Here is an 11,243-nt window from a genome sequence, read left to right on the forward strand (position 1 = left end):
GTAAAAACGGAAACATGCAGTACACACAAACAACACAGCAGACCACACCACTTCAGAAAAAAGAGAGATATGGTACACACTAACATACAATAACAAAATATCACATAGAATAGGAAACATCTGAAAAAAGCAAGTGATCCCAATAAGATTCAGAACAAACAATACAGTTCAGGAATACTAAGACCAGTCAGAAAAACCTCAGGCAAATTCAGCAGCGCTGGAATATACCAACTCACTTGCGACTCTTGTCAGGCGCACTACATAGGAAAAACAGGCAGAAATTTCCGAACGAGGTACACAGAGCACATGACAGCTCTAAGAAGTGACAGAACATCTAATGGACAAAAACCATAAGCCTACTAATATCGAAAACGATCTACGCATTCTGAGAAACAGCAACAGTCTATACCGACAGCTAACAATAGAAGAAAATTACTACACACAAAAGGCTACAGTCGAAGGAAAAAAGGAATAAATGAAAACATAACACTCTGCAACAACACACTCTTTACCGCTCTGAGAGAACTGACCAAGGACACAGAAGAGAAAGGACACAAACGCAAAAGAACGACTTCCCCATCACACTCGGAGACATAAATAATGAACAGAAGTCGTCGTAATTCGAGCTATAGTTTTTCATAGCCTCTCTCGCCACGTGCGATACGCCTCTCGCGACACACGCGAACAGCAGGATGGCGTAATATTCTGGATCAGAAACAAAGTGCAAAAGTTTTTTTCTGTGTATGAAAGCAGCCACATACAATCCAACGAACGTGAGTACACGAATAGCTACGCAACAGCTCAGTACACACCAAATAACTAGTTTCCACAACATTACCACAACCCTATGTATATACTGCTTTGAGTATTTGTTTCCTAACAGCCGCTCACATGGTTGCAGATGACATGATGTTCGCTAAGTAAAAAGACGGCAACAGAAGATAAAAGAGCACATAAAATATGTCGCAAACAGCGCCAATAATTGCTTAAAAGATGCTGTAACATACAATAAATAAGGCAGTCCGAAAGTATCAATAGAAAACTATATTTCAAAAAAAACAATTGTAAAAATTTAATAATTTTTTACTGTGTTTGTACAACCATGCCATTTTCTGTAGGTTTTAGATTTAAAAAAACCACTGATGATGGTGATATTTGTCGCCGAAACTAGTTTGTGATAATAAAGAAATAACCAAATAACAAGGTGTTTAGCACCAAGGCGGACTCAATTTCTGTTATAGCTGTGTTTCCTATTCCTTCGTCTCTCTCTCCGAAACAGGTTTACGGCAAATACAGTAGATGGTTGGGTCCAGCATTATTCTTCTCTCAGAAGACAAAAAAAAGAGATTAACAAGAAATACCACACAACATGAAAAGCTGGAGCGTCCCGCACGGCTTTAGTAAGTTCACGAAATAAACTCAACTGAACTGGGCGGATCTGAGAAAAACGGCTGCGACAGTGGAAGGGGAACGGCGAATGAATGGGAAGAGAACTTCTCGACTTCATTGTTGTGTACCAAGTCCGGATTTTAACAAGACTGAACACATAAACAATTTCTTCAAGTAGAAAATATATCGTATTTATATGCATATAATATGCATTTATTTCTTAGAAAAATTGCCTACAAATTTAGGTGCGTCTTATACTCTAAATTAATATAAAAATGTACAGTGTTTGATTTCATATTCCCGCCAGTCTTAAAAATGGCCATACTCGATGCCGCGCGAAACCTATCTCGGTCAGGCAACACTGGATTCAACTGGCAGCAGCAGTGCACCGATGCGACGAACGTTGAGTGGCGGGGATTCGCGAGCTTGTTAGTGTCTCCCTACTGGCCCGACATCACAAACCCAGAACACTGTGTAGCCTGTGAGGCGTCACTGCAGTGCACGCTGCACATCAACTTGAATTGAAAGTGATTTTTGTTATCGGCTACAGTGCAATATTTTTGTGCGCAGTTAGTTTCGCAACGGAAAAAAATGATGCGGGCTGTAAATATAAAGTAATGGCATATGCGAAAGAACATGGAAACAGAGCAGCTGGGCGGCATTTCGGCGCTCCATAATAGAAAAAACTATCCGCGACTGGCGGGCTAGTAAAGGAAGAGCTCGAAAAACTGAGGAAGACTAAATGTGTAAATAGACGATTGAATGCAAAATGGCCAAAACGATTGTCAGGTGTTTTAAAGGATAATTCCGTCTTACAAACTAAGAATTTTTCTTTAGTCTCGTTTTGCAATCTAACAATGAATTTGTAACAATGTAATTTTTGTAAGTTGTTTAAAAACTAAGGTGCGTATTATAGTCAGCAGCGTCTTACAGTCCGTAAAATACGGTACCAAATATCTTTTCTCATTACAGTTCCCTTTGCAAAAATGAATCATTTTGAGCAAAAATTTTTAAAGTGGAACAGAAAAAGAGGAGACGAACCTTTGGCATCAGAAGTGAGGGGCGAGAGGGGGGGGGGGGGGTGTAGGTTTCTGACTACTGCACCCCATATGAGTATTTTCCGGAAGTTTCAAACTTTATAAATTGCCGCCCCCCCCCCCCCATTTTCTGTTTTCTGACTGATATGCCTACGGTATTTATTCTTTTTAATTCACTCCACAATAACCAACTGTTGGCCCTTCTGCTTCGTTGATAGTCATACTGTACGCCAATCTTACAAAAAATTAGAAGCTTATAAAGATGAATGTTAAATTAGTTCAAATGAGTGGAATTCGTGAATGAGTACTGTCATGCCTTTGCTTTTCCTGTTAATTTATCCTCTTTTATGACATTGCTTTGAACATTTCTTTGCAAAGTCATATCGGTTAACACTTAAAGATTTTTTTTTTGGGGGGGGGGGGCGGGGAAGTTTGGAAGTTTACACTTCCGTATTGTTTCATCTTTGTATCAATGCATTTAAACACATTTTCTTCCCCTGGTAACTCGTTCTGCATACCCTGATTTGTGTGTTGAACTACGTCATTTCTCGCCGGGAAAATCATTCGCTTGCGCAACAGTTCTTTGTTTATGACGTTTCGGTCTATAAGCTGTTACACTTTCTGAATGACTTATTCCTCTGTTGCGCAACTTACCTGTGAACAACATTTTGTCAGATACTAATGCGTTATGTGCCATTTCGAAGTTGTTTTCTAGAACTTCCGAGAATATTCTGGAACCCTGGGAAAGATACGTTAGTAACCGAGAATATTCGTGAAAGCTTCTGATGCTGATTCATTAATCCAATCCCCCAAATATCACCATTCATATGCTTTCTCCTATTTACACTACTGGCAATTAAAATTTCAACACGAAGAAGAAAAGCACATGATAAACGGGTATTCATTAGACATATTATACTAGAACCGAGATGTTATTACATTTTCACGCAGTTTGGTTGCATAGATCCTGAGAAATCAGTACCCAGGACAACCACCTCTGTCCTTAATAACGGCCTTGATACGCCTGGTCATTGAGTCAAATGAGCTTCGATGGCGTGTAGAGGTACAGCTGCCCATGCAGCTTCAACACGATACCATAGTTCATCAAGAGTAGTGACTGGCGTATTGTGACGAGCCAGTTGCTCGGTCACCATTGACCAGACGTTTTCAATCGGTGAGAGATTTGAAGAATGTGCTGGCCAGGGCAGCAGTCGAACATTTTCTGTATCCAGAAAGGCCCGTACAGGACCTGCAACATCCGATCGTGCATTATCCTGCTGAATGTAGGGTTTCATAACGATCGAATGAAGGGTAGAGCCACGGGTTGTAACACATCTGAAATGTAACGTCCACTGTTCAAAGTGTCGTCAACGCGAACAAGAGGTGACCGAGACGTGTAACCAATGGCACCCCATACCATCACGCCGGGCGACACGCCAGTATGGCGATGACGAATACACGTTCAACGTGCGTTCACCAAGATGTCGCCAAACACGGATGCGACCATAATGATGCTGTAAACAGAATCCGGATTCATCCGAAAAAAATGACGTTTTGCCATTCGTGCACACAGGTTAGTCGTTGAGTACACCTTCGCAGGCGCTCCTGTCTGTGATGCAGCGTCAAGGGTAACCGCAGCCACGGTCTCCGAGCTGATAGTCCATGCTGCTGCAAACGTCGTCGATCTGTTCGTGCAGATGATTGTTGTCTTGCAAAAGTCGCCATCTGTTGACTCAAGGATCGAGACGTGGCTGCACAGTCAGTTACAGCCATGCGGATAAGATGCCTGTCATCTCGACTGCTAGTGGTACGAGGCCGTTGGGATCCAGCACGGCGTTCCGTATTACCCTCCTGAACCCACCGATTCCATATTCTGCTCTAATACTCATTGGATCTCGACCAACGCGAGCAGCAATGTCGCGATACGATAAACCGCAATCGCGATAGGCTACAATCCGACCTTTATCAAAGTCGGAAACGTGATGGAACGCATTTCTCCTCCTTACACGAGGCATCACGACAACGTTTCACCAGGCAACGCCGGTCAACTGCTGTTTGTGTATGAGAAATCGGTTGGAAACTTTCCTCATGTCAGCAGGTTGTAGGCGTCGCCACCGGCGCCAATCTTTTGCGAACGCTCTGAACAGCTAATCGTTTGCATATCACAGCCTCTTCTTCATGTCGGTTAAATTTCGCGTCTGTAGTACGTCATCTTGGTGGTGTAGCAATTTTAATGGCCAGTAGTGTATTATACAGGGCTATTACAAGTGGTTGAAGCGATTTCATAAATTCACTGTAGCTTCATTGATTGACATATGGTCACGACAAACTACAGATACGTAGAAAAACTCAAAGTTTTGTTCGGCTGAAGCCGCACTTCAGGTTTCTGCCTCCAGAGCGCTCGAGAGCGCAGTGAGACAAAATGGCGGCAGGAGCCGAGAAAGCGTACGTCGTGCTTGAAATACACTCACATTAGTCAGTCATAACAGTGCAACGACACTTCAGGACGAAGTTCAACAAAGCTCCACCAACTGCTAACTCCATTCGGCAATGGCATGCGCAGTTTAAAGCTTCTGGATTGCTCTGTAAGGGGAAATCAACGGGTCGGCCTGCAGTGAGCGAAGAAGCGGTTGAACGCGTGCGGGCAAGTTTCACGCATAGCCCGCGGAAGTCGACGAATAAAGCAAGCAGGGAGCTAAACGTACCACAGCCGACGGTTTGGAAAATCTTACGGAAAAGGCGAAAGCAGAAGCCTTACCGTTTACAATTGCTACAAGCACTGACACCCGATGACAAAGTCAAACGCTTTGAATTTTCGACGCGGTTGCAACAGCTCATGGAAGAGGATGCGTTCAGTGCGAAACTTGTTTTCAGTGATGAAGCAACATTTTTTCTTAATGGTGAAGTGAACAGACACAATGTGCGAATCTGGGCGGTAGAGAATCCTTACGCATTCGTGCAGCAAATTCGCAATTCACCAAAAGTTAACGTGTTTTGTGCAATCTCACGGTTTAAAGTTTGCGGCCCCTTCTTCTTCTGCGGAAAAACGTTACAGGACACGTGTATCTGGACATGCTGGAAAATTGGCTCATGCCACAACTGGAGACCGACAGCGCCGACTTCATCTTTCAAGAGGATGGTGCTCCACCGCACTTCCATCATGATGTTCGGCATTTCTTAAACAGGAGATTGGAAAACCGATGGATCGCTCGTGGTGGAGATGATGATCAGCAATTCATATCATGGCCTCCACGCTCTCCCGACTTAACCCCATGCGATTTCTTTCTGTGGGGTTATGTGAAAGATTCAGTGTTTAAACCTCCTCTACCAAGAAACGTGCCAGAACTGCGAGCTCGCATCAACGATGCTTTCGAACTCATTGATGGGGACATGCCGCGCCGAGTGTGGGAGGAACTTGATTATCGGCTTTATGTCTGCCGAATTACTAAAGGGGCACATATCGAACATTTGTGAATGCCTAAAAAAACTTTAGTTTTTTATGTGTGTGCGAAGCATTGAGAAAATATCTCAAATAATAAAGTTATTGTAGAGCTGTGAAATCGCTTCAATCATTTGCAATAACCCTGTATGTTTCTATGGTTTCAATTCTACTTAATCAAAAAAACTTTTTACAATGTAAACTAAACCTCGAGCACATTACAGAGCAATATCGATATTTTTTCCGTGAAAAATACACTGATACGAAAGGGGCAGGAGGTCTATATCTACACCTGCGTCTACATACAGACTGCGCAAGCCAACATACAGTGGGTGGCGGCAGGTACCCTCTACCACAACTAGTGGTTTCGTTTTACGTTCCATTGGTAAACAGAGCAAGAGAAAAACGACAGTCTATAAGCCTCCGTACCAGACCTGAGCCCTCTAAGCTCATCTTCATGGCTCTCACGCGAAATGTAGTTTGGCGGCAGTAGAATCGCCCTACAGTCTTCTTTAAAGTCCGGTTCTCTAAATTTTCTCAATAGCGTTCCTCTTCTGAGTTCCCGAAGCGCCTCTGTTGTGCGTTGTTCGAACCTACTGGTATGAGATCTGGTAGCCCGCTTCTCGACTACTTCGATGTCTTCCTTCGATCCGACCTGCTACAGACGCCAAACACTAGAATAGTACTTGAGAATAGGTCGCACTATTGTCCTATATGTGATTTTCTTTACAGATCAACCAGACTTGACTAAAATCCTCCCAATAAAGTGAAGTTGATCATTCCCCTTTCCCGTTACAACGTTTAGATACTCACTTCATTTCATATCGGTTTGCAACGTTACGAGTAGACATTTATTCGACGCCACTGTGTCAAGCTGGACACCACAAAACCTGCTTTCGAATGTTATGGATTTCTTTTTCCTACATCAGCATTAACTTACATTTTTCTGCATTCAGAGATAGCTTCCACTCATGACACCAATTAGAAATTTTGCCTTAGTCAACGTCGACCACATCCCATACATCGGTAAACAGCCGTACACTGCTGCCTACACTGTCCGCTGGATCATTTAAGTACAAAAAGAACAACAGCGGTCCTGTCACACTTCCCTGGGACACTCCTCACGGGTCACTGCCTCTGATCAACACTCATCGTCGAGGACAACATACTGGCTTCTGTTACTTAGGATGTCGTGGCGACCACCGTGATGCCGTGGCGACAACTTCAGGCACTCCGTACCACTTCAGTTGTCCAAAACAACAGCAGCCGCCACCGCACAGCCACTACCCGACGACACAAAGGGCAGAATCAGACACAAAAGCCAGTGATTGGTGGTAGTTGGTTTCGGAGGCATAGTCCAAGCACTACGACATTAGTTCGTCAGTGTACTGATTTCGGTATTTGTATTGTTGATTTGGTCTTCAGTTGAAAGATTGCCCTGATGCAGCTCCCCATGCTGCTCTATCTTGTGAAAACCTCTTCATCTCCAAATAACTACTGCAATCTAAATCCTTCTTACTGTAATCATCTCTTGGCCCACAGTTTTCACCCCCTGCGCTTTCCTCCAGTACTATATTGGTGATCCCTTAATGGCTCATAATGCGTCCTATGAACCGAACTCTTCTTCAGGTCAGGTTGTGCCGCAAACTTCTCTTCTGCCCAATTATCTTCAGTACCTCCTCATAAGATACGTGATGTACCCATCTAATTTTGAGCATTATTATGCAGCACCACATTTCAAAGGCTTCTATTCTTTTCTAAACTGTTTATTGTCACACACGACTACACTCCATACAAATACTTTCAGAAAGGACTCCCTGACACTTAAATCAATACTCGATGTTAACAAATTTCTCTTCTTCACTAACGCTTCTCTTGCCATTGCCAGTCTACATTTTATATCCTCCCTACTTCGAGCGTCATCAGTTATTTTGCTTCCCAAATAGCAAAACTCATCTGCTACTTTAAATGTCTCAAAAAATGACTCTGAGCACTATGCGACTCAACTTCTGAGGTCATTAGTCGCCTATAACTTAGAACTTGTTAAACCTAACTATCCTAATGATATAACACACATCCATGCCCAAGGCAGGATTCGAACCTGCAACCGTAGCGGTCTCGCGGTTCCAACTGCAGCGCCTATAACCGCACGGCCACTCCGGCCGGCTTAAGTGTCTCCTTGCCTAATCTGATTCCCTCAGCATCACCTAATTCGACTACATTCCATTACTCTCGTTTTGCTTTTGTTGATGTTCATCTTATACCCTACTTTCAAGACACTGTCCATTCCGTTTAACTACTGTACTCTTCCAAATCTTTTGCTGTCTGTGACAGAATTACAATGTCACTAGCAAACCTTGAACCTTTTGTATCTTCTTCCTGGACTTTATTTCCCACACCAAATTTTTCTTTTGTTTCCTTTACTGCTTGCTGAGTATGTACATTGAATAACATTGGGGATAGGCTACAACCGTGTCTCACTCCCGTCTCAAACACTGCATCATTTTCGTACCTCTGGACTCTTATAACTACCAGCTGGTTTCTGTACAAATTGTAAATAGCCTTTCGCCTCCTGCCACGTTTAGAATTTGAAATAGAGCATTTGTGTTTACGCCGGCCGGAGTGGTCGAGCGGTTCTAGGCGCTACAGTATGGAACCGCGCGACCGCTACGGTCGCAGGTTCAAATCCTGCCTCGAGAATGAATGTGTGTGATGTCCTTAGGCTAGTTAGGTTTAAGTAGTTCTAAGTTCAAGGGGACTGATGACCTCCGATGTTAAGTCCCATAGCGCTCACAGCCATTTGAACCATTTGTGTTTACATGTAAATAAATAAACGTGTGTCTTCATGACATTCACCTCAAGCGACGTTATTTTTTCCGGAATTTCCGAATTATGGGGCTTTCCAATAAAACTGTCCCAGTAAGTCCGTAGGAACGAAGACCCACCGTGCTTGCATACTAAGAGCGCTTACCTGACTGATAAGAGCGGTGGCAACGAGGCAGAAGGCCGCGACGCTACGCGGCAGGCTCATCCTACAGGGTGACAGCGTCCAGTGGAGGGATGCGGGACGGATGGAGCTGGAACTCACAGCAGAGGCGCGACCGGCGGGTTCCAGCAGAAACGTCAGGGCCGTCTCACGGGCTCGTAGCTCCCACCAGGACTGCGTTTCGGCCTCGGTTTCAGCCGCGCGGCCGCCGCCAATGCAATAGCTATGGTCGCCCGTACCAGGATAAGATAAGAGCCGTCACACGTCCACCTAGACACTCACCGACCTTGTCAGCCATAGCGACCTTCCCCGACGTTACGAGCTTTCTTAAAACACCAACACCGGCTGTCTCAAAGTGTCGTTTCCGAGTGTGGCGATCCCAGACAGGAGCTGTCTGCACCTACGTCTGCTTCTGCATCGAGCTGACAAAAGTCACGGGATACCTCCCTAATATCCTGTCGGGCCTTGTTTTGCCGCACGTACTGCAGAAACGTGACGTGGCACGGACTCAACAATTGGTTGGAAGTCTCCTCCAGAGATATTGAGCCATGTTTCTCCTATAGCACTCTGTAACTGGGAAAGAGTTTCTGGTGCAGGATTTTATGCACGAACTGACGTCGCGATTATGTCCCATAAATGTTCGATGGGATTCATGTCGGGCGATCTGGGTGGCAAAATCATTCCCTCGAACTGTACACAATGTTCTTCAAACCAATAGCTGACATGTCTCGCCCGGTGACATAGCGAATTGCCACCCATAAAAAATCTATCCTTGTTTGGGAAACGAGATATATGACAAAGGGGAATGGCCTGAGGACTTCGCTGCAACAGTTATGATACAAATACAGAAAAAGAGAAACACCAAAAAATGTGAAGAGCACCGGACCATCAATCAAATTTCTCATGCAGCTAAAGTCTTGCTGAGAGTGTTGAATAGAAGGTTATATGGCAAGCTGGATAGAGGGATTGCAGAGGAGCAGTTCGGATTTAGAAGAGGAAAAAGAACGAGAGTTGGTAGTGCCCTGCTAAGAACTATAGGGGAAAGATATATGGAAAAGGGTAGACAAATGTTTGCTGTTTTTATAGATTTAGAAAAGGCTTTTGACAGAGTTCAGTGGAACAAGCTGATGGATATCTTGAAAAGCAAAGGAATGGATTGGAAAGCGAGACGACTGATACAGAATCTATATTCACACCAGAAAGTAAGGATAAGGACTGGAAATGAAATGTCAGAAGGAAGCAGCATTGGACGAGGTGTTAGACAAGGTTGTTACCTTTCCCCACTGTTGTTTAACATATACCTTGAAGAGTTTATTGCGGAAAGCTTAGATGGGAAAATAGGAATATGTATTGGTCGAACGAGAATAGAATGTATAAGATTTGCTTATGACATGGTATTACTGGCAGAAAGTGAGCGGACAATGAATAACATGCTCAAAGATCTGAATAAACACAGCAAAAACAAAGAGCATGGTCATCAGTACAAGACGCAGACTGTCCAATATGAACACAGGACAATCTACCATGAGCCAAGTAAGTGCATTTAAATATCTTGGAAGCACGGTAAGTGAAGACTTGAGATGTCATCAGGAGGTGAAAAGTCGAATTGCCATAGAGAAGGAGGCATTCAACGGAAAGAGGAGACTGTTATGCGGCAAAGTAGATAAAGGTCTAAGGAAAAGACTTGGCAAATGTTTTGTCTGGAGTGTGGCACCATATAGGACAGAAACATGGACGCTGAGACGAGAGGATGAAAAAAAAGTTAGAAGCATTTGAGATGTGGATGTCGAGGAGAATGGAGAGCTTAAGCTGGATGGAAAGAGTGAGTAATGAAAGCGTATTGGAAAGGGCTGGTGAGAGAAGATGTCTGCTGAAGGTTGTAAGAGAAAGGAAAAAGAACTGGTTGGGGCGTTCATTGAGAAGGGAGTGCTTGCTAGTAGATGCTTTGGAATGACTGGTTTGTGGGAGAAGACTAGAGGAAGAAGGAGATACAAAGACGACATAAGGAGGAAATTATGCAGACCTGAAGAGGATGGCAGAAGACCGACAGCCTGGAGAACTACCATGTGAAAACCTGCCTTTAGGCAGAACACTGATGATGATGATGATGACTGATGATGACGTTTGGGAAAAATCAAGTTCATGATTGGGTGGAAATCGTCTCTAAGTAACCGAATATAACCATTTCCAGTTAGCGATCGGTTCAGCTGGACCAGATGACACAGGCCATTCCATGTAAACACAGCCCACACCATTATGGAGCCACCACCAGCTTGCACACTGCCTTGCTAACAACTTGGGTCCATGGTTTCGTGAGATCTACGCCACACTCGAACCCTGCCTCCAGCTCTTACCAACTGAAATCGGGACTCACCTCACCGGGTCACGGTTT

The 11,243-nt window shown here is 44.1% G+C and overlaps 1 protein-coding gene across 1 annotated transcript in view; it reads right to left on the reverse strand.

Annotated features, from left to right (window-relative positions):
- LOC126292228 (GILT-like protein 1) overlaps positions 1 to 9,066 on the reverse strand; it is a 56,067-nt gene extending 47,001 nt beyond the window's left edge. Inside the window, exon 1 of the mRNA XM_049986100.1 lies at positions 8,837 to 9,066. Within this exon, the coding sequence (XP_049842057.1) occupies positions 8,837 to 8,896 (60 nt within the window). The 5' untranslated portion in view covers positions 8,897 to 9,066. The remainder of the gene's footprint in view (positions 1 to 8,836) is intronic.
- Between the last annotated feature and the right edge of the window lie 2,177 nt (positions 9,067 to 11,243).

This window comes from Schistocerca gregaria, chromosome 9 (assembly GCF_023897955.1).
Source record: "Schistocerca gregaria isolate iqSchGreg1 chromosome 9, iqSchGreg1.2, whole genome shotgun sequence".
Lineage (NCBI taxonomy): Eukaryota > Metazoa > Arthropoda > Insecta > Orthoptera > Acrididae > Schistocerca > Schistocerca gregaria.